The sequence below is a fragment of the Lycium ferocissimum genome, chromosome 1 (genome assembly GCF_029784015.1).
Source record: "Lycium ferocissimum isolate CSIRO_LF1 chromosome 1, AGI_CSIRO_Lferr_CH_V1, whole genome shotgun sequence".
Taxonomy (NCBI): domain Eukaryota; kingdom Viridiplantae; phylum Streptophyta; class Magnoliopsida; order Solanales; family Solanaceae; genus Lycium; species Lycium ferocissimum.
Window position 1 is genome coordinate 71,376,569 of NC_081342.1, and position 27,529 is coordinate 71,404,097.

At 33.4% G+C, this 27,529-nt stretch overlaps 2 protein-coding genes and 1 long non-coding RNA gene across 8 annotated transcripts; all 3 read left to right on the forward strand.

Annotated features, from left to right (window-relative positions):
• The first annotated feature begins 4,949 nt into the window (after positions 1 to 4,949).
• On the forward strand, positions 4,950 to 8,231 carry LOC132059435 (non-specific lipid transfer protein GPI-anchored 7). The gene is made up of 3 exons (XM_059452063.1): positions 4,950 to 5,306; positions 6,087 to 6,128; positions 7,973 to 8,231. The coding sequence occupies exons 1-3, from the start codon at positions 5,009 to 5,011 to the stop codon at positions 8,068 to 8,070; spliced, it is 438 nt and encodes a 145-aa protein (XP_059308046.1). The 5' UTR covers positions 4,950 to 5,008; the 3' UTR covers positions 8,071 to 8,231.
• A 3,064-nt stretch (positions 8,232 to 11,295) lies between these two features.
• On the forward strand, positions 11,296 to 25,536 carry LOC132059414 (FAM10 family protein At4g22670-like). 4 transcript variants are annotated; one of them, XM_059452048.1, is made up of 11 exons: positions 11,296 to 11,420; positions 19,877 to 19,919; positions 20,780 to 20,947; positions 21,037 to 21,124; positions 21,602 to 21,682; positions 21,795 to 21,859; positions 22,799 to 22,939; positions 23,079 to 23,195; positions 23,273 to 23,593; positions 23,767 to 23,824; positions 25,101 to 25,536. In XM_059452048.1, the coding sequence occupies exons 1-11, from the start codon at positions 11,311 to 11,313 to the stop codon at positions 25,193 to 25,195; spliced, it is 1,287 nt and encodes a 428-aa protein (XP_059308031.1). In that variant the 5' UTR covers positions 11,296 to 11,310; the 3' UTR covers positions 25,196 to 25,536. The 4 variants fall into 4 exon arrangements, with proteins under 4 accessions (XP_059308031.1, XP_059308039.1, XP_059308015.1 ...); XM_059452056.1 differs by lacking the exon at positions 11,296 to 11,420 and adding an exon at positions 15,499 to 15,667; XM_059452032.1 differs by lacking the exons at positions 11,296 to 11,420; positions 25,101 to 25,536 and adding an exon at positions 15,499 to 15,667 and having other exon boundaries at positions 23,273 to 23,363; positions 23,406 to 23,593; positions 23,767 to 23,923.
• LOC132059447 (uncharacterized) lies at positions 15,677 to 17,019 on the forward strand. 3 transcript variants are annotated; one of them, XR_009415571.1, is made up of 4 exons: positions 15,677 to 15,845; positions 15,906 to 15,966; positions 15,999 to 16,521; positions 16,552 to 17,019. It is a non-coding gene; the product is annotated as an uncharacterized LOC132059447 (long non-coding RNA). The 3 variants fall into 3 exon arrangements; XR_009415569.1 differs by having other exon boundaries at positions 15,677 to 15,966; XR_009415572.1 differs by lacking the exon at positions 15,906 to 15,966 and having other exon boundaries at positions 15,680 to 15,815.
• Positions 25,537 to 27,529: the final 1,993 nt, after the last annotated feature.

The window sequence follows — 27,529 nt, forward strand, 5'->3', positions numbered from 1 at the left end:
TGGACTGAAATTGTAGAGTCCCACAAAATTTGGATGTCTATAAATGCCCCCTATTTCAAGGTTTGTTAGGGTGTAGGCTTGCCGAAACTAAAAGACGAGGCTTGAAGTATTTGTGACAACAACTTTTTTTCGTGTCACTTTTGAGACGCGATCGTAATGTCCACGTCTTTTTCAATGTGTAGTTTAAAAAATGACATGGAGGAATCTGATTTGAACCATTAAATCAAATAGTTAATAAGTGCTCCATTGAACTATTTTTCCTTCTTTACTTTTTAAAAGGATCTTCCACGAGTTTCCTTTGCCGAATATTGGGATACCAAATTGTGCACTAAATAATAACATTCAATGTAATTCATGCTCTTCCACGTGGAACTAAGTTGTAGTAACCTTCATATTTTGAGATTCTTGGCTTGTAGCCGTACAATTTTATTTGTTCATCCGGAGAAGAAATCTTTTTCTTCCCTTATTTGATTTAAGGGAAATTCTTCAGTTTTATGACGATAAGCACTGCCGCTTAACTTCCCTATAAACAACTCTTTGATACCCATAAGGTCTCACAACCTACAAAAAGAAGCCTAAATTATAGTTTGATATTCATCCCAACTCGGCGAGAGAGACACTTGGTGCATCTTGAATAGAGAACAAGAGATGTTGCCCCCCGAGATTGCCCCCATTGTTGAGGATTTGCAGATTTGACTTGTGAGAGAAGAGATGAAGGGCATATTTGATCCCACTGGGCGTGCCAATTTGTTTGCAACAAATTTTGATATGAGAAAAATAAAGTGCAACCACAAACAAAAAATGAAGGAACAGGAATATTTTATTCATAAAGAGTGCGGGTACAATTCTGTTTATTCCCCTGATTCTTCTCTCCTAAAATTTCTCCATAATTCGAGGGCCGTTAATAGCGCATTTCTCGAACGTAGGATGATTTGGACCTCCTTGAGATATATTTGATCACCAAGAACGTTAGACAACACTTTGGTATTTCGTAACAATATTTGATGTCTTGATCTCTTTGTGAATACCCATGAATTCATGAGGTATTCGAGATGCCTTTCTTAGGGAATATGTGTCCCCTTATATAGGCGTGAGCTAGGGTCTAAAGTAAGGTAACCTATAAGAAACCCTAACCGACCTTAGAGTTTAAAGATGGACTCAACTCATTTTTAGAGTCCTATTTTAAATCCGCTAAAATTTCGCTGTCTACATTATGTAATTTGCAAAGTTGTTCTGGTTTCAACATCAGATATGTAAAAGCTAGAAGTCGAGGGTGTGAAGGCTGGAATTTATTTGTCAATTCGTTCACACATCCAAAGAAAACAACACAAAAGCAACAATTTCCCTTCACTTTCTCAGATATTGTCTTATGGTATTATAATTTTCAAAGTCATCATATCATAGCATTCAGCGCAGTTGACCTAGTCATAGACAACTCTTCCTTTCTTAACGCTTGACAGCTATATTTCAAACTAGGGAAAAGGGTAAAAAATACCCCTCTATTTTGGAAAAAGGGCTAAAAATATCCTCCAAACTTATTTTGGGTTAAAAATACCCCTCCCATCCTTAAAGTTTTCAAATATACCCCTGTCTTGACGGAAATTATCCCCCAAAATAACCGAAATCATTTTTGAAACCCGCTACATCATTTAAACCCGACCCAACTAAATAATAACCCATAAAATTCCCTTATTCCCCCAATACGTAGGTTTGAAGTTTGAGGGAATTGGGGGAATGAAGGGATCTTATGGGTTATTATTTAGTTGGGTCGGGTTTAAATGATGGACCGGTTTAAATAATGATTTCGGGTTATTTGGGATAATTTCCGTCAAGACAGGGTATATTTGAAAACTTTAAGGATGAGAGGGGTATTTTTGACCCAAAATAAGTTCGGAGGATATTTTTAGCCATTTTTTCAAAGTAGAGGGGTATTTTTGACCCTTTTCCCTTCAAACTATCATTATTCCTCGAAGACAGAATCAGAATTTAAGTTCTATGAATTCAGTTTTTAAGGTTTTTATTATTGAACTTATTGTACTTTTAAATTTATGAATTCATATTTACTATTTATTATAAATTTAATTAATTTTTACACTTAAATTTATATTCCGCGTCTAAATTATTAGGTTTAGATGCACCCTGTATTGATGATTGCATCCTTCAAAAAATGAAATCTTATTGGAACTGTCCATATCTGGTTCACCTCCTAATACCATACTCTGTTAACGAGGGTTAGATCAACTTGAACTCGTATCACTTGTTATTTTGGTTCCAAATAAAAAGAAATCAACATATTTCCTAGGTCTTATCAGGGTGCGGAAAAGATGGAGCCACCTTAGGTCAAGTAGCGTCTAATGACAGCATTTGGTTAGAAAATTTTATTATATACAAATAAAATTGAAAGAATAACATGTATTTTCATGTTTTAATGTGGAAAAGATTTTTAGAGAATTATATTTTTTAATGATGTTATCATAAGTACATTATTAGAAATAAAAACTTAGTTAAAAAATGTTATAGTAATATACTTTAGTTGTGTATTATTAATTATGTCAGAATTTATCATTGATTGTTCATTTGTTCGATTCTTTAAATGGTAACATTGCTTACAAAAATCCTATGTGCTCTACTGGATGCGAATCCGCTCTAGTAAAAATACTTCCAATTTCTTCTAACTAGTGCTAGTTCAAAAACTTTTGGAAAAAACTCATTTTTGTGAGAAATTTTTGGTAGAAAGCGCTTTTTCCTGTTAATGAACTTTATGCGGATCGAATTTAAATTCGTCGAACTAGTGAATATCGAATATCAAGATGATTAATTGAAAAAAAATACATGAAATTTCTCTTGTTCTAGGGTAGAAGTATATCTTATTGGGTTTTAGATAAGTTTCAAGCCAATGAACTCATAAAGCAATTCTAATGGTAGTGAAAAAGTAGGAGAGAGTTGAAAGAAAATCCTTCCAAAAATCATAAGGAGAAAAGCAAGTAGAACAAGAAATCTTGAAAGTTGAAGACCGTGGTAATTATTTGACCCAGACCACCACATTTTCCACATCAAAATCATAATTTCATTTTTCTTATTTTTCAAGTTATGTTTGATCCATAAAAAAATATCTTTGTTTTCCAAAATAATTTCTTTTTCTTGTATTGGGAAATGGTGCAACGGTATGGACATAACAACATACTCCCTTTGTTTCATTTTATGTGACTCAATTTGATTTAATACAGAATTTATAAAAGAAATGAGAATTTGTGAAATTTATGAATTTAAACATAATTTATAAAAGAAATGAAAATTTATGAAATTTATGACTTTAAACATGTCATAACATGTGTTTCGTTACAAAAGCTTACCATTAAAATTAAAGAGAGAACTATAAAGTCACTTATTTCCGAATTTAATAGTGTGTCATTCTTTTGACAATAGACTAAAAATACATGTCACATAAATTAAAATGGAAGCAATACATAGCAAACCAACAAAAAAGATTGCTTTTTGGACAAAGCTTTCTTACAGTCTATTTGAGTTTCCTTGTTTAAACTTTGACCCATCCATGTGAAATCGCCCAAATGCGCGTAGAAGACTGAAGACTTGGCACTAAAGTTGAAAAGAAAGAAAAAACAATGAAAAAGAAAAGGTAAAAACAAATTGTTAATTATATCTCAATTTCAAATAAGTTGCACTCAATTATATAAATCTATCAGATCAATAGACTAATCAATAGACTAAGTACGTAATACTCCCTCTGTCTAAATTATTTGCCCTTTTTTTTTCGTTTTATACACCCCTTAAGAAATTTTAATTGGGAGAAAAATTTGACTAATTTTACCTTTATTTATATCTTCATTATAATCTCTCTTCATTAAATATTTGCTCTATTAAGTGTCATATCCAGTAATGATTTAAAACCATGTTTGGACATGTAATTTTAATATATTAAGTTGTATTTTCTCTTATAGACATAAAACCCCACAAGTCGAAAACTATCAAAACATTCCCAATTCTTATACAATCTTACCAAATGAGCAAGTCATAGTCAGAGGCGGATCCAAGATTTAAATCTTATGGGTTCAATCTTAAGATTTTTAGCATTGAACCCTTTATATTCTAAAAGTTATGGGTTCATATCTACTATATATTACAATTTTAATAATTATTTACACATAAATTTATACTCCGTGTCAAAAGTTAGGAGTTCAATTGAACCCCCAATTAATAGGCTAGATCCTCCTCGGGTCATAGTTCATAACAAAATTAATACGCTATTAGAAGACCTTTCTAAAAAATACAACATCAATTGATCAAACTTTAGTTCAATAAAAACGAAAATTTAACATGAATAGTAATATAACTACTCTTTAATATAATCCTCCCTCATGATAGACATAAATAAAGTTTGGTGGAAGTTAATGAGGTTGGTAAATTGTTGGTGAGAGTAATTGTTAAAAATATTTACCGACTTATGACCTTTTTTTTTTATAAAATATAAATTTATGGGTCAAGTTTTATATTTAAAATTTTGAAACCATGGTTTGATACCCCAAATCATGCCTTTTTGGATGATTTGCGGTTTCAAATCATGATTTAAAATCATGAAAAATGCATGTCTAAACGCTGGTTTGAAACCATGATTTCAAAACGCATGTCCAAACGCCTACTTAGACTATGGTCTAAAAGGGGTCCATAAGTTGCAAAAGAAATAAAAAGAGAAAACTGGTAAAAATTTCTGGAAGCTTTCCCTATGAAAAATTTCCACCCTCAATGGTCCAACTCGAATTCTCTATTAATGGTGGAAGGATCGCATCATGTCACCACAATCCTTAATTATTTTCCTTTATAAAAATATTAACTTGACTAAAGCACATATCTCCAACCATTTGGGATTGTTTATACAAAAATAAAGAATTAAACAAAAAAAAAAAAACAGCCAACCACTCCTATATATTAATATAGGAACAGAGACATTTCCAACATAGGACCACAACATAGAACAGCACAAAAGTCAAGAATGTTTTCTTCCAAAATGTTTGCTCTAATCATGGTGGCGTTAATGGCGGCAATGGTGGCAGAAGCTCAAACGCCGTCGTGTGCTTCGAAATTAGTACCATGTGCACCTTACCTTAATGCCACTAAACCGCCAGCAGAGTGTTGTGATCCACTAAGAGAAGCAATAACAAAGGATCTTGATTGTTTGTGTAAATTGTATGAGAATCCATCGTTGTTGCCTTCACTTGGTATCAATATTACTCAAGCACTTGCACTTCCAAAAGCATGTAATATTCCTGGTGATATAAGTGCTTGTAAAGGTATGATCTTTTACACTTTTAAATAAATTGTTTTTTCCGAATTTCCCTATTTTTTCCGCTATAGTCTACACTCGTCACTTCAAGTGGTCGACCTTGCCTTACCCTTAATCAAAAGTTTCGAGTTTAAGCTCTAAAACAGAGAAACTTTCTAGGTAGGAAACACTTGCCCTTTTAGTGAGTCCTACGTGGCGTGAATCTTGATTAATTAGACTATCAAGTTCCCAATACTAGATGGTTATGAAAAACAAAGAGAAAAAAAAAACTCAATCGGATAGCTAGCTCGCGATCTGTGAGAGATTCAAAATATAAACTTCATGAGTTCAATATTTATGATTTTGGACTCATTGTGCCTTTTTATTTTATTTATTATTATTATTATTATTATTATTATTATTATTATTATTATTATCATCATCATCATCATAAAAAAAAAAAAAAACTCAATCGTCGTGGTGGTGGTGTTGTTGTTGTTATAATCATCATCATTATCGGGGAGGGGCAGGGAAAAGAGAAGGGAATACTATGGTACAAATGAGGTTACTCAACCTCAACTGTGAAAGGAAAGAGTTGATCGAGTAAACTAGCCTTCAATTCTTATTGTTATAATTTCGAAACTATATATTAAGAATTTAATATTTGTTGATTTTTTAATAATTTATGTGTATATATCTATATTTCGTGATGAATATGTTAAATTGAGTTGAAACCCATAAATTATAGGCAATCCACTTCTGCTTATTTCCTTTTGTTGGTGTTTTGATTATTTGTTTTTGTTTGTAGGTGCTGCTCCTGGTCCAGGTTCTGAAGCCTTGCCACCACCAGGTAACTGAGAATTTTGTTTGTTTTAATTTTCTATTTCTTTCCAATAACAGATATTCATTAATTAATTATCCCAAACAAGGCCTATATACATCAAAATTTATTTCTTATTCATTAATTGATGATGGAACATTGTTTATAGTCAATGGGAATTTTAGTGCTTGTGTTTCATTAATTTCAATGATAAAGAAGTTTTATCTGACTTTATTTGAAGTTTAAGGGCCTACCTTGTGATAATTAATTATTGTCCAAGTCATTGCTTCAAAAATGGACTATTGATTTGGTCTCTGTTCAATTTAATACTCCCTCCGTTTCAATTTATATGAACCAATTGATTTTATACCTATATTTAAGAAAGATAAGACTTTTGAAACTTGTGGTTTAAAATAAGCCTTGAAAATTTGTGTGGCTGCAAATCATTCATAAGAAATTTGTTTTCAAATTAAAAGAGGCCAAGATCATTGACACGAACTAAAAAGAAAATAGGCTCAAACAAATGAAACAGTGAAAGACAATTTTTGGGGACCCCAATATTGCAAATGACAGGATAGCTGAATTTGTTTACTTGTCCAGCTTTTCAATAATGTTCTACTGAATCATAGTCGTATGAACTGTTGGACTAGGTAACATAAGAAAAGAAGTTTTTTCTTTTGGTTTACGAAAAAAAAAAAAAGAGTACATTATGGGGTCATTTGGTAGGAGGATAAGTTATTCCATATAGATGGGATTAGATGGGATAAGTTAGGATTACTATTCCCACCCTTTATGTGGGATTCCTAATCCCACCTTATCCCACCTTTTATCCCATCTATATGGGATTGGATGGGATATCAAAAAAGTTATCCCACAAACCAAATATAGGATTAATTTCAATCTCATTGGATTAATAATCCAGCCCATTCTATCCCTCCTACAAAACAACCCCTATATGCAATTAAATATTCTCTTCATTTTAGTTTACATGACATAGTTTGATTATATATGTAATCTTTTTTTTTTTTTTAAACTTGTAATTTTACACATATCAACATTTGTATGACTATAAAACTTGTTATTAAAGGTAAAATGAGAAGTTAAAACATTAAATTGCTTCTAATTTTTTTTTCAAAAAATATTATTTTTAACGATCTAATAAAAATATAGTATTCTTTTTGTTTTTGCAAGCGGAGGAGGTAATAACATTACTTGTTGCAGTTGTTCTCCCATAACTCCATAAGTACCTCTGCCTTCAAAATAATCGAAACAAAGGAGAAATACAAGATATAATATGTTACTCAATCTGTTTCTTTTATGTGATTTTCTTGGTTTCTTCTAAAAAGATGAAGCTTTTCTATATTTCAAACTTTTATAAGTATAGAAACATATCATGATATGGTTAAGACGCACAAATTCTAGCGTCATTTTTAGGTTAAAGCATTTTTAGGTTAAATACTTACCTGCACTCTGCCTTTGGACCAAATTAAACAATTTAACTATAAACCTTAATAATTAAGGTCAGAGTGTAAATATCACTTAACCATGGTTAAACAATAAATATGTTATGTATGAAAGATACATATTTTGAGTTCATTCGTTTGATGTACATATCGGATAATAATAAGTTTTTACTAAAAAGGTACTATGTTTTTACTGTGTTTATAGTAATAAGTTTTTACTAAGAAGGCATGTTTCTATTGTGTTTTATAATATGCGTCAAAACTCAATCTTTCTCGTTTAAATTCCGTTTCTAACAAGCATCGCCATATAAGCTTTTTGTTTATATATCTAGAAGAGCTATCACAATTCACATATTTAAGTGTTTATTGGGAAATATTCCTAACGATTTTCTTTGATGAAATATTTTACAGCCACACCAGGAGGAAAAGATGGCAACAATGTAAACAGATTTACATGGAGTGGAATGTCTATTTTACTTGTACTTTGTGCTTCTTTGATGCTTGCTTAAAGCACTGGGAAATTTGATGGACTAAAATAGTGAGGAAATTTGGCTGATGATGTGTTTTGTTGCTTGTTTCACTTATCATTATATATTTTGTGTAGTGTTAAATTCTTGGTGTATGGATTGGTTCACACTTTTTAATATACTTAATTATTATTTTTGTTTTATATATACTTGTGGGGTTAGACTGAATATATTATTGTTTGTCGTTGTTCTATATATTAGTCGTTTTGACAATTTTTTTGTGTCAAAATGTTGGACGTTTAGAAAAACAAAAAGCATTTATTACTTTTGTTTTTCTAAATTTACCATTATTGGTCCAATTTATGGATTTGTTAAGTAAGTGATATATTCACGAGAAATATTTCTTGAAAAACAATTTCTAGTAGCCACTAAGTCATCTCCAAACACATTTGCTGACGTTTTAAATTCAACAAAATCATGTTCAAACGCCTGTAGTAGGTTTGGCCAGTGCGATCTTGTAAATCCCACATAAGATCGTATCCTTGCTTGATTCCCTTTTACACTATTCACGGCCGTAAAGATCCACCCCTATTTCAAAATATGAGTTGAACAATAAAAATTAAAAGGAAAAGATCCAAAATATGTTGCAGAGCGGATGCAACATATTGACAAAGAAATTTCAAGATCCATTATTTTCGAGCCGAAGCAAGATTTATATGTGAAAATCTACTTAAAAGCTCTACAAATAATCGAAATGAACTCATAATTTTTAAAAGTGAAATGAATTTTATACTTGGAACCTTACAAGTCGAACTCATCAAATTCCAATTTCAAATTCGCCTCTGGCCCCAAGCTTCCCTTTTCTTGCACTTGTCTTTCTTGGTTGTTTATCTATAGCTCTCTAGTCTTAATAACTGTTACTCTTTTTTAAGTTTTGCACTCCAAAAGGTTTTAGTAGAGCTCACATTAGAGTAAAGAATGAAAAGATTTTTGGTAACTATATTCAACTCCATATTAGTGGCTCAATGACAAGACAATGGAAAGACTAAAAACTCTATTGATAGGTGTATTAGGTCATATGTAGGTGTCTGGTTGTTGTTCCTTTTGCCTCTTAAGGACATAAAAAATGTTTGTTGGTGGTTGGCGAGATATTCAGAAGAAGAAACTCTCATTCGTAGAATCTTATAATTTCACCCATCATTCAAAAACACTCAACCTAAGGACAGGAGTACATTTGACTCCAATTATTAACGGAGACAAAGTTAGATCATTTCACGTAGTTTAAGAATAGATTTAAATATTTTTCCAAATTTAAAAGAATTTAAGTTAATGATGGAAAATGAAATTGTAAGACCACGAGGGTGTGTTTGGCTAAGCTTATAAGCTGACCAAACTAACTTATAATCAATTTTTAATTTTTAATATGTTAGTTAGTCACTCAAAATGCTTACAAGCTAAGTGCTTATAAATCAATATCAACAAAAAATAAAAAAAAAAAAAATTCAGCCTATAAACACTTTTAATTTAACTAAAAGATTTTATAATTTTATCTCTAACATCCTTTCTAATTCTCAAATTATTCTTCTTAATTAAATAGAACTCCAAACTCCATCTCCATTCCATTTTCGTTGTTCATTATTCTCCTTATACATATTAATAATTAATAAAAATGAATAAAAAAGTACTTTTAAATTAAAAGTCTTTGTCAACAACTTTTATACATTTTAGGTATTTCAATTGAAAAATTGCTTATCAATATTTTTTTTTTTATCAAACATATCACTACTTATTATCATTTTCAGCATTTCAACTCAAACATATAGTAATTGCTTATTTGTAAAATTAATTTTAGCATAAGATAATTATGTTGAACAGTTAATCTTTATCACTACTTTCAATCATTTAATTTAAACGACCTCTAAATAGAAAAGAAAAAACAAAAATAAAAAGCTACTATTAATAGTGGAAGTTTCTAGAACACTGCTCCGCAGGACTCAGTAAACCTTAGTAGTAGTAGTAGTAACCAACTCTGCTTTCAGAAGCAAAGTTCTTCAATTTCTACCTTTCAATCCTCAAAAACATAACAGATGGTAAAATTGACATATGGTGAATGGTTTAGGGGTAGTTTTAATAGGTGAGGGGTGAATATAGCTAGTTTTAATATGTGAGGGTAAATATTGTTCTAAAGTATGATTGTAAAGGTATATTTATTTAAAAAGTATAACGAAGGATAAATACAACTTATTTCGATAGTAGAAAGGCAAATATGACCCGTTTTCTTCATTAGTAGGAAATGTATTTTTGAGCTATTTTGCTAGTCGAATGAGCCAAAAATATAATGGCAAGAGTATTTTTGAGATGTAATGGAGGAGAAAAGGACATAAATGATCCCTTAACTATGACAGTAGGTTTAAAATAGTCCCTTAACTATGCATTTAACGGTTTTGATCCTTTAAGTTTGCCATAAGTTAACAAAAATGATCCCTTAACTATGAGGGTTGGTTAAAATAGTCCCTTAAGTATGCACTTAACAATTTTAGTCCTTTAAGTTTGCCAAAAGTTAATACTTTAGTCTCTGATAAAATATTCATCGAACTCTGTTTGTTAGATTTGACGAGAACTATGAAAAAAAAGAAAAAAATTAGTGAGAACTCACATTTAGAGGTACACTATTTTCTGACATGATCAAGTCTGTAGGTTTTTCCCTAGAACTGACTGGCGTCCGTCGATTTTGTCGAGGTATTTAGCCTTTTCTTAGTAATGCGTATCTTTAAATGCGAGTTCTCGCTAATTTGTTCTTTTTTTCCCATAGTTCTCGTCAAATCTAACAAACAGAGTTCGATGAATATTTTATCGGAGACTAAAAATGTTAACTTGTGGCGAACTTAAAGGACCAAAACTGTTAAGTGCATACTTAAAGGACTATTTTTAACCAACCCTCATAGTTAAGGGATCATTTTTGTTAACTTGCAACAAACTTAAAAGACCAAAACTATTAGGTGCATAGTTAAGGAACTATTTTGAACTTACTCTCATAGTTAAGCGAACATTTATGTTCTTTTCTCTGTAACGGAGAGTCAAATTGACTTATTTTCAATAAAAATTTAGGGGTATTTTTGGCCTTTCAGCAAAAAGAAAAAAGAAAATAGAAGGCTTCAATAACTGGAAGTTTCTAGAACATGGGTATAGCAGTCCACTAGTAAACCTTATTAATCTGACTCTGCCGTCAAAGATTTCTTAATTTCAATCTTCAAATTTGTAGTTATTTTGAATTAAAAAGCAATGGAGGCATCGAAGTTGAATGAACTGAAGCAATTTGTAGAACAATGCAAATCTGATCCTTCAATACTCTCACATCCTTCTCTTTCTTTCTTCACTGATTACATTCAAAGGTAACCGCATTTAATTCAGTATAGTTAATAATTCCGAGCTATGATTTTAACGGATGAGTGGAAATATAGCTAGTTTTAACGGACGAAGGCTATAGTTTTGAGGGGTAGATATAACTAGTTTTATTTGACAAGGGGTAAATATAGCTAGTTTTAACAGTGAGGGGTAAATATAGCTAGTTTTAACAGTGAGGGGTAAATATAGCTAGTTTTAATAGTGAGGGGTAAATATTGCTAGTTTTAACAGGTGAGGGGTAAATATAGCTAGTTTTAACAGTGAGGGGTAAATATAGCTAGTTTTAACTGTTGAAGGGTAAATATAGCTAGTTTTTAACAGGTGAGGGGTAAATATAGTTAGTTGAGGGGTAAATATAGCTAGTTTTAACAGTGAGGGGTAAATATAGTTAGTTTTAACGGACGAAGGGTAAATGTAGCTAGTTTTAACAGGTAAAGGGTAAATGTAGCTAGTTTTAACAGGTAAAGGGTAAATGTACGTATCAGATAATAATAAGTTTTTACTAAAAAGGTACTATGTTTTTACTGTGTTTATAGTAATAAGTTTTTACTAAGAAGGTATGTTTCTATTGTGTTTTATAATATGCGTCAAAACTCAATCTTTCTCATTTAAATTCCGTTTCTAGTCAAGCATCGCCATATAAGCTTTTTGTTTATATATCTAGAAGAGCTATCACAATTCACATATTTAAGTGTTTATTGGGAAATGTTCCTAACGATTTTCTTTGATGAAATATTTTACAGCCACACCAGGAGGAAAAGATGGCAACAATGTAAACAGATTTACATGGAGTGGAATGTCTATTTTACTTGTACTTTGTGCTTCTTTGATGCTTGCTTAAAGCACTGGGAAATTTGATGGACTAAAATAGTGAGGAAATTTGGCTGATGATGTGTTTTGTTGCTTGTTTCACTTATCATTATATATTTTGTGTAGTGTTACATTCTTGGTGTATGGATTGGTTCACACTTTTTAATATACTTAATTATTATTTTTGTTTTATATATACTTGTGGGGTTAGACTGAATATATTATTGTTTGTCGTTGTTCTATATATTAGTCGTTTTGACAATTTTTTTGTGTCAAAATGTTGGACGTTTAGAAAAACAAAAAGCATTTATTACTTTTGTTTTTCTAAATTTACCATTATTGGTCCAATTTATGGATTTGTTAAGTAAGTGATATATTCACAAGAAATATTTCTTGAAAAAACAATTTCTAGTAGCCACTAAATCATCTCCAAACACATTTGCTGACGTTTTAAATTCAACCAAATCATGTTCAAACGCCTTTAGTAGGTTTGGCCAGGCGATCTTGTAAATCCCACATAAGACCGTATCCTTGCTTGGATTCCCTTTTACACTATTCACGGCCTTAAAGATCCACCCCTATTTCAAAATATGAGTTGAACAATAAAAATTAAAAGGGAAAAGATCCAAAATATGTTGCAGAGGCGGATGCAACATATTGACAGCAAATTTCAGTATCCATTATTTTCGAGCCGAAGCAAGATTTATATGTGAAAATCTACTAAAAAGCTCTACAAATAATCGAAATGAACTCATAATTTTTAAAAGTGAAATGAATTTTATACTTGGAACCTTACAAGTCGAACTCATCAAATTCCAATTTCAAATTCGCCTCTGGCCCCAAGCTTCCTTTTCTTGCACTTGTCTTTCTTGGTTGTTTATCTATAGCTCTCTAGTCTTAATAACTGTTACTCTTTTTTAAGTTTGCACTCCAAAAGGTTTTAGTAGAGCTCACATTAGAGTAAAGAATGAAAAGATTTTTGGTAACTATATTCAACTCCATATTAGTGGCTCAATGACAAGACAATGGAAAGACTAAAAACTCTATTGATAGGTGTATTAGGTCATATGTAGGTGTCTGGTTATTGTTCCTTTTGCCTCTTAAGGACATAAAAAATGTTTGTTGGTGGTTGGCGAGATATTCAGAAGAAGAAACTCTCATTCGTAGAATCTTATAATTTCACCCATTATTCAAAAACACTCAACCTAAGGACAGGAGTACATTTGACTCCAATTATTAACGGAGACAAAGTTAGATCATTTCACGTAGTTTAAGAATAGATTTAAATATTTTTCCAAATTTAAAAGAATTTAAGTTAATGATGGAAAATGAAATTGTAAGACCACAAGGTGTGTTTGGCTAAGCTTATAAGCTGACCAAACTAACTTATAATCAATTTTTAATTTTTAATATGTTAGTTAGTCACTCAAAATGCTTACAAGCTAAGTGCTTATAAATCAATATCAACAAAAAATAAAAAAAAATAAAAAATTCAGCCTATAAACACTTTTAATTTAACTAAAAGATTTTATAATTTTATCTCTAACATCCTTTCTAATTCTCAAATTATTCTTCTTAATTAAATAGAACTCCAAACTCCATCTCCATTCCATTTTCGTTGTTCATTATTCTCCTTATACATATTAATAATTAATAAAAATGAATAAAAAGTACTTTTAAATTAAAAGTCTTTGTCAACAACTTTTATACATTTTAGGTATTTCAATTGAAAAATTGCTTATCAATATTTTTTTTTTTATCAAACATATCACTACTTATTATCATTTTCAGCATTTCAACTCAAACATATAGTAATTGCTTATTTGTAAAATTAATTTTAGCATAAGATAATTATGTTGAACAGTTAATCTTTATCACTACTTTCAATCATTTAATTTAAACGACCTCTAAATAGAAAAGAAAAAAATAAAATAAAAAGCTACTATAAATAGTGGAAGTTTCTAGAACACTGCTCCGCAGCAGTTCTGCGGAGGCCCCCAGTAAAACCTTAGTGGTAGTACTAGAAGTAATCAACTCTGCTTTCAGAAGCAAAGTTCTTCGATTTCTACCTTTCAATCCTCAAAAACATAACAGATGGTAAAATTGACATATGGTGAATGGTTTAGGGGTAGTTTTAATAGGTGAGGGGTGAATGTAGCTAGTTTTAATATGTGAGGGTAAATATAGCTCTGAAGTATGATTGTAAAGGTATATTTATTTAAAAAGTATAACGAAGGATAAATATAACTTATTTCGATAGTAGAAAGGCAAATATGACCCGTTTTCTTCATTAGTAGAAAGTGTATTTTTGAGCTATTTTGCTAGTCGAATGATCCAAAGATATAACGGCAAGAGTATTTTTGAGACGTAATGGAGGAGAAAAGGACATAAATGGTCCCTTAACTATGACAGTAGGTTCAAAATAGTCCCTTAACTATGCATTTAACGGTTTTGGTCCTTTAAGTTTGCCACAAGTTAATAAAAATGGTCCCTTAACTATGAGGGTTGGTTAAAAATAGTCTCTTAAGTATGCACTTAACAATTTTAGTCCTTTAAGTTTGCCAAAAGTTAATACTTTTAGTCTCTGATAAAATATTCATCGAACTCTATTTGTTAGATTTGACGAGAACTATAAAAAAAAAAAAAAAGGAAAAAATTAGTGAGAACTCACATTTAGAGGTACACTATTTTCTGACATGATCAAGTGTGTAGGTTTTTCCTCGGTTTTTCCCTATAACTGACTAACGTCCGTCGGTTTTGTCGAGGTATTTAGCCTTTTCTTTAGTAATGCGTATCTTTAAATGCGAGTTCTCGCTAATTTGTTATTTTTTTCCCATAGTTCTCGTCAAATCTAACAAATAGGGTTCGATGAATATTTTATCGGAGACTAAAAATATTAACTTTGACGAACTTAAAGGACCAAAACTCAGAAAGTGCATACTTAAGGGACTATTTTTAACCAACCCTCATAGTTAAGAGACCAATTTTGTTAAATCATGACAAACTTAAAGGATCAAAATTGTTAAATGCATAGTTAAGAGACTATTTTGAACCTACTCTCATAGTTAAGCGAGTGTTTATGTCCTTTTCTCCGTAATGGAGAGTCAAATTGACTTATTTTCAATAAAAATTTAGGGGTATTTTTGGCCTTTCAGCAAAAAGAAAAAGAAAGTAAAATGCTTCAATAACTGGAAGTTTCTAGAACATCGCTATAGCAGTCCACTAGTAAACCTTTAGTAATCTGACTCTGCCGTCAAAGTTGTTGGATTCCTTCATTTCAATCTTCAAATTTTTAGTTACTGAATTAAAAAGCAATGGAGGCATCGAAGTTGAATGAACTGAAGCAATTTGTAGAACAATGCAAATCTGATCCTTCAATACTCACAGATCCTTCTCTTTCCTTTTTCACTGATTACATTCAAAGGTAACCGCATTTAATTCAGTATAGTTAATAGTTCCGAGCTATGATTTTAACGGATGAGTGGAAATATAGCTAGTTTTAACGGACGAAGGCTATAGTTTTGAGGGGGTAAATATAGCTAGTTTTAACTGACAAGGGGTAAATATAGCTAGTTTTAGCAGGTGAAGGGTAAATATAGCTAGTTTTAACAGTGAGGGGTAAATATAGCTAGTTTTAATAGGTGAGGGGTAAATATAGCTAGTTTTTAACCGTTGAAGGGTAAATATAGCTAGTTTTTAAATGTTGAAGGGTAAATATAGCTAGTGTTTAACAGTTCAAGGGTAAATATAGCTAGTTTTTAACAAGTGAGGGGTAAATATAGTTAGGTGAGGGGTAAATATGGCTAGTTTTAACAGTGAGGGGTAAATATAGTTAGTTTTAACGGACGAAGGGTAAATGTAGCTAGTTTTAACAGGTAAAGGGTAAATATAACTAGTTTTTAACATGTGAAGGGTAAATATAGCTAGTTTTAACTGTTGAAGGGTAAATTTAGCTAGTTTTAACAGTGAGGGGTAAATATAGCTAGTTTTAACAGGTGAGGGGTAAATATAGCTAGTTTTAACAGGCGAAGGGTAAATATAGTCAGTTTTAACAGCGAGGGGTAAATATAGCTAGTTTTAACAGGTGAAGGGTAAATATAGCTAGTTTTTAATTGTTGAAGGGTAAATATAGCTAATGTTTAACAGCTCAAGGGTAAGTATAGCTAGTTTTAACAGTGAGGGGGTAAATATAGCTAGTTTTAACTGTTGAAGGGTAAATATAGCTAGTTTTTAACAGGTGAGGGGTAAATATAGTTAGGTGAGGGGTAAATATAGCTAGTTTTAACAGTGAGGGGTAAATATTGTTAGTTTTAACGGACGAAGGGTAAATGTAGCTAGTTTTATCAGGTAAAGGGTAAATATAGCTAGTTTTTAATAGGTGAAGGGTAAATATAGCTAGTTTTAACTGTTGAAGGGTAAATTTAGCTAGTTTTTAACAGGTGAAGAAGGGTAAATATAGCTAGTTTTAATAGGTGAGGGGTAAATATAGTTAGTTTTAGCGGACGAAGGGTAAATGTAGCTAGTTTTAACAGGTGAAGGGTAAATATATAGCTCTAAAGTATGACTGTAGGGGTATATTTATTGAAAAAGGATAATGGATAGTAAATATAGCTTATTTTCGATTGCATATGCGTAAATATAGCTTATTTTTGACAGTAGATAGGTAAATATAACTTATTTTTGACATTAGGTGAGCAAATATAACTTATTAGAGGGGCAAATATAGCTTATTTTTTATAGTAGCGGGGCACATATATGATCCTTTTTTTTTTGTTTGTATTATACTACTAGAAGTTTCTAGAGCACAGTTCCACAGTCCGCTAGTAAACCTTAGTAGTAGCACTAATTGAATTAGCCGTCAAAAGCAAAGTTCTTCGATCTCTGTATTTCAATGTTCAAATTTCTTAGTTATTGAATTAAAAAAGGTGTGGCTAGTTTTAACACGTGAAAGGTAAATATAGCTAGTTTTAATGGACGAGGGCTATAGTTTTAACGGATGAGGGCTAAATATAGCTAGTTTTAACTGACAAGAGGTCAATACAACTAGTTTTAACAGGTGAGGATAATATAACGGTAAATATAGCTAGTTTGAACATATGAAGGGTAAATATAGCTCTAAAGTATGACTGTAGTGGTATATTTGAAAAAGTATAGCGAAAGACAAATATAGTTTATTTTCGATATTAAAGGGGCGAATATGATCCTTTTCCTTTGTTAGTAAGAAAGGGTATTTTTGAGCTATTCTATGTTGCTCGGACCCTTCACTTTTGCTGCCGCACCCGTGTCCGACAGGACATGACACCGACACCGGATTCGTGTCGGATCTGGTCAAACGACATTGGATACTTTGACCAAATCCATGGACCAATCTGAGAAAAAATTTGAGGCCAAATTGAAAGAAACGGAGAGCTCTTGAAGAGTGGACACTTATTGTATTTAGAAGAGTTTCAAGCTAATTAAAAATTAATATTTAATTACAAATGAAACATAACTATAAAAAATTATTTTTGTTTTTTATTTCTAGGCATAGATTTAGTTATATTTCTTATAATTTTAAATTATTTTAGCCGAATCCCCGTACCCGTATCCGCACCTGGATCCGTACCCCCGAATCTTAAAATTTAGATTATGCCGAATCCGACCTCTAGATCCGTACCCGTATCCGACACTCGACACCGAGTCCGAGCAACATAGGAGCTATTTTGCTAGTCGAATGACATTTTTTAGCCAAAAATGTAACTGCAAGAGCATTTTTGAGCTGAAAACGTAAGGGAGAGTAAAATTGACCTATGATGAATAGCTTAGGGGTATTTTTGGTGAAAATAAAAGGCTTTAACTACTGGAAGTTTCTAGAACACTGCTCCACAGTCCGCTAGTAAACCTTAGTAGTAATTGAATCAGCCGTCAAAAGCAAAGTTCTTCAATCTCTACATTTCAATCTTCAAATTTGTAGTTATTGAATTAAAAAAACTATGGATGCATCAAAGTTGAATGAACTGAAGCAATTTGTAGAACAGTGCAAATCCAATCCTTCACTTCTATCAGATTCTTCTCTTGCTTTCTTCACTGACTACATTCAAAGCTACAAAATTTAATTCAGTATAATGCGGAGTTAGAAATTTTTAGTTTTATGCTTTCTAAAGATAAATTCTTGAGTTTATGGATTCTAAAAAAACTCAACTTACTATTCTCTCTGTCTCAAATTATGTCTCGTGTTTCTCTCTTAAACGCCCTTTAAGAAAATGTTAATTGGGAGGTGCCCCTTAAGAAAATATTAATTAGGAGACGTTTTGACTATTTTAACCTTATTTTTTGATGAAGACTATTTTAACCTTATTTATGTGTTGTTAAGATATAATCTCTCTTCATTTAATATTTACTTTATCTATGTGTGATCTCTATGATGGAATCGCGAGGTGTTTGTTGTTTTCAAGAACAATTACTACTAAAGGTAAAGTGGGATTAGAAAAAAAGGATAATGAATTTTGTCTTGAACTTCTAGAATGATAAATAATGTGAGATAACTATTTTTAGAAAGAACGATAGATAATTTGAGATGGAGGGAGTAGTTCTTAATAATTAATAGGCGTTTGGCTATAGTTTACAAATATCTTTCACTTTGTTGGAGTTTATGAAATTGGAGTTGTGTTTGGTTATACTTTTTGCAAAGGAGAGAAGAGAGCATTTTATTGTAAGTTACGAAGATGGAGTTGGAAGACATGTTTGGAGCATTTTTCCAAATTTGGAATCCAATTCTAAGCAGTGTTATCAAAAGTGAAAAGCGCAAAAAGCTCTAAGGTCCATTGGGGATTTAAGTGGAAAGCGCAAATAAAGCGTGGGCTTTAATGAAAAAACGCGTTAATGGAGAAAAAAATTACAAATAGATATGTTTAGTCCAAGACTACTAAATATAAGCATGAGTAAGAAATATATGGACAAAGAAATTGAAAAAAAATAAAATTAAAATGAAATATTAATTGTTTAGTGCCACCTCTTCATGAAACGGTCATTGGCAAGGAAAAGTATGTCTTTGAGGCTAGAGCCTTGATGATGACAATGAAGCGCACATTAAGCGAAGCAAAGTGCTCAACATGTTTTGAGCCTCACTTCAGGGCTTAAGCCTGCTTTTAGCGGGCCTTTGACAACACTGACTCCAAGTTGGATTTGGAAATTTTATCACCAAACATTGATTTTGAAATAAAGTGAAAAAAAATTCTGGAAAATTGAATAATTCAGATACAAAGTTTGAGTCAAATTTACTAGGTTCTGAACCCGTAAGCAAAGCTCTAGCTCTGCTCCTAATAATGGCCTTCTACAAGAGACAATTTTCATGCTTTGAACCGTTACTCTACTATTGAGACAAAGTTTAAATGGCGTCTCATAAGCAAATTTAGGATTTATTATGTATTAGTACTCAACTTAGAATTAATTTAAAAATATCTGGTGTTTGCTGAGTGATTTTCAGCTGAATTTTATAATTGTTTGATTTTGTGGCAATCATGGATTTTACTATTGAAACAAAGTTCAAATGGCGTTTCATAAGAAACTTTTGTTATATGAATGTATTACTACTCAGCTTAGTGTTAATCTGGTGTTTGTACGCTGGATTTGTAATTGTTTGATTTTGTGGCAGTCTTGGTGGTAAGCTTCCTACGTCGGCTGGTGAACACAAAGCGGTATTTACCCTAAATCAGTAAATGCTTGTCGCTATATATTTTGTTCTTTTTGGTATTCACACAATGATTCGAAGTTTATGGGTTATTAATTTGCCGCTGAACTCATAACTCGTTTTAGTTAATGGATTTCCTAATACATTAAAATTTAGGTTCGTAATTAAATATTTATACATACTTCAATGGATTTTCTAATACAAATACAAGGTCTAAGCAAAAGCTATTGGGTTCGTCCGAACCTGTACCTTATATTGTAGCTTCGCACCTAAATTTCAATGCTATGCCGTAAAAACTCCTCATAATGACCCAGAAATAGTGATGGACTGAAAGAATTGAAGGCTATTTTGTAGGAAATGACTAAGAAGTTGAAAAAAATATGCGAAAGAGTTTTCTTGTTTAAATAGGGGAGAGTAGACTGCCGAGTCTAACTCATGAAATACCAAAATACAAGATCACTGGCTCAAAAGCATCTATACGGGGATACTAATTGTTCGACAGGCTTCACTTTCTGGAGCAATTATTCTTTCTTTGTGAGTTTTACATAGCCAGTCTAAACTCTGGAGGTTGCTATAAGATGACGACCAACATAAAAATAGTCATGATATTATGAGTATATAAATATCAAAGCAGAGTGGATACAAAGATTCATATAACTGGCTTCAATTAGTCTGGAAGAGAAACGTAATTGGTATAGTTATTGGTTTTTCTTGTACTCCTTCGACATCCATCCTTTTCGATCCCCTTAAAACATTAATAGGAGATTCTTTTGAGACCCACGGTATAAATAAAATGTTCTGGGGGCAAAGAAAATAAATGCTTCTCTAGGGATTATAGAATGATGTGGGACATTATGCTCTATGCAGAAGTCTTACATGGTGGATGAGAGTGATGAGGAAATGGGTGACCCTGAGAATGAGGATCATAAAAAAGGGTCTGCTGAAGAAGAAAAAGAGGAGCCTGAGATAATTGAATCCGATATCGAACTTGATGAAAGCGACATCATGGACCCTGACAATGATGAGCCACAACAGGTCCGACGTTGCCCTTATAATTGATATTTTGCTATAATTCATGTTTACTATTGACCAGTTAAATGAACTTTTCAAGTTTTATCTTCTAGATGGGAGACCCTTCTGTGGAGGTTACAGAGGAAAGCCGTGATGTTTCTCAAGAGGCCAAGTCTCAGGCCATGGAAGCGATTTCTGAAGGTGATGCTAATTGAATTATAGGGTGTGTTCGGCCTAAGTAACATGTTTTTCATGGAAAATGTTTTCCAGGAAAATAAGTGGGGTTCTTACTTATTTTCTTGTGTTCGGTACGTAAGCAAAAAATATTATAATAAAAGCATTTGTATATAATCTAGACAAATACTATGGGAGGTGGGGGTGGATGGTAGGGGGATGGAGGTGAAGATGAGATGTGTTGGAGGGTGGGGAGGACAATTAATATGGAATGCCACTTGTGGAGCTTCTTTTCCCTAGTTCAACTAGGGAAGTCATTTTCCTCATTCCTAAGGAAATTGTTTTCCAAATTTTTTGACCAACCGAACATGAGAAAATTGAAAAATATTTTCTGGAAAATGTTTTCCTTCATAGCAAACACACCCATAGATCTTCATACTTCTCTCAGCATGTATGGTTCAGTTGGCATTGCATCACTCACGGTTTGTGGATTGTTCTTGATAGGTAAGCTAGAAGAAGCAAGTGAACTTCTGACAAAGGCGATTCTCCTCAACCCTACATCAGCAATTATGTATGCAACCAGAGGTACAGTTGGTCATATGCTTCACGAGTTGGATATAACTTTGCTGGTTTCGCGTGTGACTTGATTATTCCTGCAAATACAATGAGTGACAATTGAAAGCTCTGTCTTTAACAGCCACTGTGTACATCAAAATGAAGAAGCCAAATGCTGCCATACGAGATGCAAATGCAGCCTTAGAGGTTGATTTTGCCATTTGATTTGCTTGCACTAATCTGATTATGGTCTTTATTTACTTATTTATTTATTTATTTATTGTTTGTTTGTTTGTTTAAATTAACCTCATTGAGTGATTTTTACTACTCATAAGGCCTTTATGTGGAAGTATCCTGAAGAGCTCAGCAGGTATATTCTGTTGAAGTGTGACCATTTCATCTAAAAGTTTAAGCGGTTAGAGAGAGCCCACTTATATTTATATAATTGTGTCTTTCAACACGCCCCTCACGTGCAGCCTAGTTGTTTTTCATGGGCCAAGCACGTGGAGTATTTTTTGATAATGACACTTGAACCCAGGATCTCTGACTGCTCGGATACCATGATCAGTCGTGTTGAATCGTGTGATCATCTTATCTAAAAGCTTAAGCGGTTAGAGAGGCACAGCTTTATTTATTTAATTATATCTTTTGACATATTCTTGTTATATGCTTTTCATGCTCGGGGAACAGATGGATCATTACATGCATAGAATTTGGTCAACTTTGTGCATGATATCCTACTAATGCATTATCTCTTTCCATGTATGTATATTCCATGATTGTGCCATGCCCTCCTTTCCAAAATCTTTGTCCCATTCTCCTATTGTGGATGACCTAAAACAGTGTCCTCGTTCTGATAATAGAATTCCTCTGAGTTGCTTTCACTTGCAAAATATATTTGTCACACCATGTATAAATAAGGGCATGACTTAAGGAGTACACCGTTTAATTTGCATAATCGAATGGGATCAGCAGTTTGTAACAGGGGAAAACTAATCACTCAATTTCTAGTGCCCTGCATGTGAATGTTCTTGTTCTTGAGCTCTGCACATTTCTGGGAATAACAAATATTGAATTCAGTTGTTAGTATTTAAGATTGATAATGTAATTTGTTTTGATATTTCATACATATAATTACTCTTGCAGATCAACCCAGATTCAGCTAAAGGATATAAATCACGTGGCATTGCACGAGCCATGCTTGGACAATGGGGCGATGCTGCCAAGGATCTTCACGTGGCTTCCAAGCTAGACTTTGATGAGGAAATAAATGCCGTGCTTAAGAAGGTCGCTTTCTGTAACATAATATCATATTATATGAATGTCTTATTATATGGATGCTAATGTTGCGGAGCTGTTTATTCTGAGTTGTGGTGTACATCATGATAATTGTCAAGTGAATTAATCATGTATATCTGTGTCGCAGGTTGAGCCTAATGCACGTAAAATTGAAGAGCACCAGAAGAAGTATGATAGGCTGCGTAAAGAACGAGAAGATAGAAAGATTGAGCGTGAGAGACAACGAAGAAAGGCTGAAGCTCAGGTGAAACCTCAGTTACTTGTTTGCTTAGATATTGGGCTTCTTAACTTGTGTGAACACACTTGTGATTTATATCGCAGGCTGCTTATGAGAAGGCCAAGAAGCAAGAAGAATCATCATCAAGGAGAGCTGGCGGCATGCCTGGGGGCTTCCCTGGTGGCATGCCCGGCGGCTTCCCTGGCATGCCTGGTGGCTTTCCTGGCATGCCTGGAGGCTTCCCTGGCATGCCCGGGGGGTTCTCTGGTGGGATGCCCGGTGGCTCTCCAGGAGGCATGCCCGGAGGAGGCTCTCCAGGAGGCATGCCCGGAGGAGGCTCTCCTGGGGGAATGCCCGGAGGAGGCTCTCCTGGAGGCATGCCCGGTGGGATGCCTGGTAATATTGACTACAGCAAAATACTGAATGTAAGTAGCTGTACTCTTACACATTCACTTTTGATGAATAAAGTGTAGATTAACTGTCCCGAGGATTGTTATCGAAGAGCTTTTCATTACTGTGTAAATTGAGAAGTCGTCTAGTCATAGTTTTTCATAACAATTAAGTTAACAAATTCTTATGTGTTTTTTTACTTGAGCAGGACCCTGAATTAATGGCAGCATTCCAGGATCCAGAAGTCATGGCTGCCCTCCAAGATGGTAATTACCTTTGATTGTAATCAATCGTTTTCTCTATTCTAGTATATAGAACCCTTATGATTATTACTATTAAATGGTTTTCATAATTGCAAAGTTACCCAGTATCTGGTATCTGTGTTGGTGTGGAGGGAGATGGGGGGAGAGGGGGGAGCAGGTACGTGGTGGAATTAGTCGAGGCGCGAACAAGTTGGCGCGAACACCACCATCGTTAAAAAACTGGTTTTCATAATGGGCGTGCCAAAACCTAAAATGACACTTACTTTGAGACCGGAGAGGGTGGCTTTTTGCACAGGAGTTATAAACACATCAAATTATCCTTTAACTTAAATTATCCTCATGCTTTTTAGATCATCTGTTGCAGCAAGGGTAAATTAAGAGAGAAGTACTCAATGCCTTCTTGGTTTCCTAAAGTGACTTATTTTGGACTAAATTGGTAAACACACTTTTTTGTTGGAGTGGAGGGAGTAATTGATTAAGATAAGTAGATTCTGAAACCGTTATGAGAGTTAATTAAATAAGGAAAAGAACTGTGGTAGAAGCACATCCTTCCGTATACAGTTTGCTAGAACTGTGGTAGAAGCACATCCCTCCGTATACAGTTTGCTGTTGCATGCCCGAAACTTCTATTGTAATGTATCTCGTCTATCTCTTTTCTTGTGCCCCATACTCATTGAGGCGTTGAAAGAGGAAATAGGTTAACCAATTGTTGGTAAAGGTAAACAGTTGAGATAGTGTAGTGTGAAATTTCTACTGTTGTTGGCTGGAGAGGTGGTGTCTATGTATGTCACTACTTATGAAAGGAATATAGCTATTCAATATTGGAGTTTATGCTTAGCTTCCAGACATAATATTACCCACTTTGCACCTATGTTGCTCGGACTCTCTGGAAGTTGTGCCGCACCCGTTGACATTTTTGAAGAGTCCGAGCAACATAGCTTTGCACCAAAGAGTGTCTGGTTGCTGTCAATGAAGTAGGGTTTGGGGGTTTTTTTTGTGGGGGTTTGGGGGGGGGGGACCATTGAGGTTCAGTTCAAATCCCAGTGCAAACAAAAAGCATTAGGTGATTTCTTCCTAGATGCCCAAGCCTTGGTGGTGGGTAGAGTTATCCGGTACCTGTGCTGGTGGAAGGCAGCAGGTACCACGCGGAATAAATTGTGGTGCGCGCAAGCTGGCTGTACACCACCATCGTAACAAAATAATAATATATTACCCACTATTGGAGCTTTCTGGATATTCAACCCATCGCTTTGAATGTTCATGGCTGTTTGTTTTGCAGTGATGAACCCCGCTAATCTGGCGAAGCATCAAGCCAATCCCAAGGTTGCTCCTATTATCGCAAAGATGATGGGCAAATTTGCTGGACCAAAGTGAGAGTTCCGTCTTCGATGAGTTTATGGACCCAATGCTGTTATTTGGTTGTCGACGTATATCATCAAGTACGAGTTCACCAAGTCATGCCCTGAATTTGTCTATCCAAGTATATATTTAAATGTCATGCATCTGTCGATCGATTGATCTGATCAACTTAAATAGATTACTTGATATATGCAATGTAAACACTTATCAGCTGGTTTAGATATGTTCTTTTTGCGCGTTATTGAATCATTTTGATGCAGTAATAGTTGGTTAGGATTAACTGTTCCACGGGTTAAAATATTCCATACAATTGCAGCAACAATGAGAACTTCTGTTTCTTAAACTGTTCACCATCACTTCCTATTGTATTTTTTATGGCCAAACCCATCGCCAGCCCCCTGTGGTCGTCCAGTTCTTTCACTTGAACACTTCAAGTGACCTTTATTCCATTTAGACATCTCAAGTGGACAACTGGTGTTTCATTTAGACACTTTTTTCGCAATCAGCTAAAATTGCAAAATGAGTGTCATCCACTCGCGAATGACGTGGCAGGGTGACTAATTAAAATAGGACATGTGGCAATTGGGTGTAAAATAATAATTTAAAAATCAATTACAAGAAAAAAGAAAAGGAAAAAATTATTTTTCACCAAAATAAATAAATAAATTACCTACTTTTCTAAACCCTCCCCCACCTACCCTACCCCACCCCTCCTTCCCCGCTCTACTACTGCTGAGCACCATTTTTTTTCTTCTAATGGCTCCATTTTTATTTTTTTGTTTTCATTAGATTTTGATCCATTTTGGAAGCATATAATTCAAAATTTGGCACTAATCGATAGCCCCATTTCATTATTTTTTGTTTTGCAGTCCTCCAATTCGGAAATTTGATTTTCGAATTTGAAGCTTTAAGTTACGTTAATGGCGAGTTCCTCAAATCTCAACCAAATAGCACCAAATTTCGGATTCGAACTCCTCTCGACGTTCCGGTTCTTTTGAGATATCACCCACTGAAAATGGAGCCGTTTGAGGCAACCCGAAAATTTAAATTGGAAGCTTTGAGCTTCAACAATGGCGGCTTCGGCCTTTCTTCTTCAATGGAGATATGCTACATTCAATCCAAACTAACAAAACGGTTGATTTTGATAGCTCCTTCAATTGATTTTGAATTATGGAAAGGTGAAATTATGGTGGATATGGTGAAGAAAGTGGTAGGAGGGAGGAAGAAGATGAAGGAGGAAAAAAAAAAAACACAAAATTATTCTCTTTCACGCTCCAAAAAAATGTGAAGGACACGCACATTGCCACCTTTGCAAAAGGTGTCTAATAACACATTTTAATTCAAGTTCAGATATCTAAATGAAAAAGGGCGTACTTGTTGCTGTGAAAGATGCTGGAAGATTCCAGGTGGCTCCCGATGGGTTTGGCCATTTTTTATCTATGTCTGTGAGTAAAAAAAAATTGGAAGGAACGACCAGTTTCATAATATTTTCACAGATTTAGGTAAGGAAGCAAATATGCGGTTGGACTGAATTTGTGCGGGTTCAAAACGGACTGAATCAATAAATGAATAGATCATTAACTTGTTCAGAGGAGGTTACTTGGGTTACTTGAACTGAGATCGAATGGGCAAAATAGGTTAAAGTATGAGTCATAGTCCAATCTATCTACGTTAAACAAAGAAAGTTTGCTACTGTTTTTCTTAATTATTATTAATATTTATAACATACTAACAAACATGGAGCTATAGAATGGCACTAAGTGCCTAAGTGGCCCCTTTTAAGGGCGTTGCTTACAATATCACATTTCAAAAACTATTTAATGTTTAGCCAGTTTTAACAAACTTCATAGCCTCCCCTCCTTTGAATTCATTAAAGCTATATTTTGAAGTGCTTGATCATTTTTTCTGGTGATGGTCATGAAGGGTTCATAATATTACAAAGATTTGCATCTTTGTAACATAATAACAATGGTATATGATCCATGAGCACTTGACAAGCTCTACCAATCCTAGTTCATCATTGTGATTAAACCTAAAAGGATTGTTTATCATAAAATAGACCGAATGTAGATAGACTGATTATTAGAAAAAAATCAGTCTAAACATAAGATGAATTCCTTCTTCGTAGATTAAACTAACGTCTGATGTTTTGAACTTGAAAAATCTAATTTCATACCCGAAAATTCAAAATATGAATTGTCAAAATCAAACTTCATATCTCCCGGTTAAAGTTAAACTTTGTCAATACTAACTTCTGCCTCAAGGCTTAGAGTTTAAATTGCATTCAAACTTCAGACCTCAGATTAAAACTTCATATTCTAAAGTTTTAAACTTCAAAACTCCGATAAT

Bases quoted from the DNA above. Each gene is read 5' to 3' on its own strand.
- LOC132059435 (XM_059452063.1), top strand. From the start codon at position 5,009: ATGTTTTCTTCCAAAATGTTTGCTCTAATCATGGTGGCGTTAATGGCG. The intron at 5,307-6,086 runs GTATGATCTTTT...TTTTGTTTGTAG, and splicing joins TGATATAAGTGCTTGTAAAG to GTGCTGCTCCTGGTCCAGGT. The intron at 6,129-7,972 runs GTAACTGAGAAT...AATATTTTACAG, and splicing joins TGAAGCCTTGCCACCACCAG to CCACACCAGGAGGAAAAGAT.
- LOC132059414 (XM_059452048.1), top strand. From the start codon at position 11,311: ATGGAGGCATCGAAGTTGAATGAACTGAAGCAATTTGTAGAACAATGC. The intron at 11,421-19,876 runs GTAACCGCATTT...ATTTTGTGGCAG, and splicing joins TTCACTGATTACATTCAAAG to TCTTGGTGGTAAGCTTCCTA. The intron at 23,196-23,272 runs GTGAAACCTCAG...TTTATATCGCAG, and splicing joins GAAGAAAGGCTGAAGCTCAG to GCTGCTTATGAGAAGGCCAA.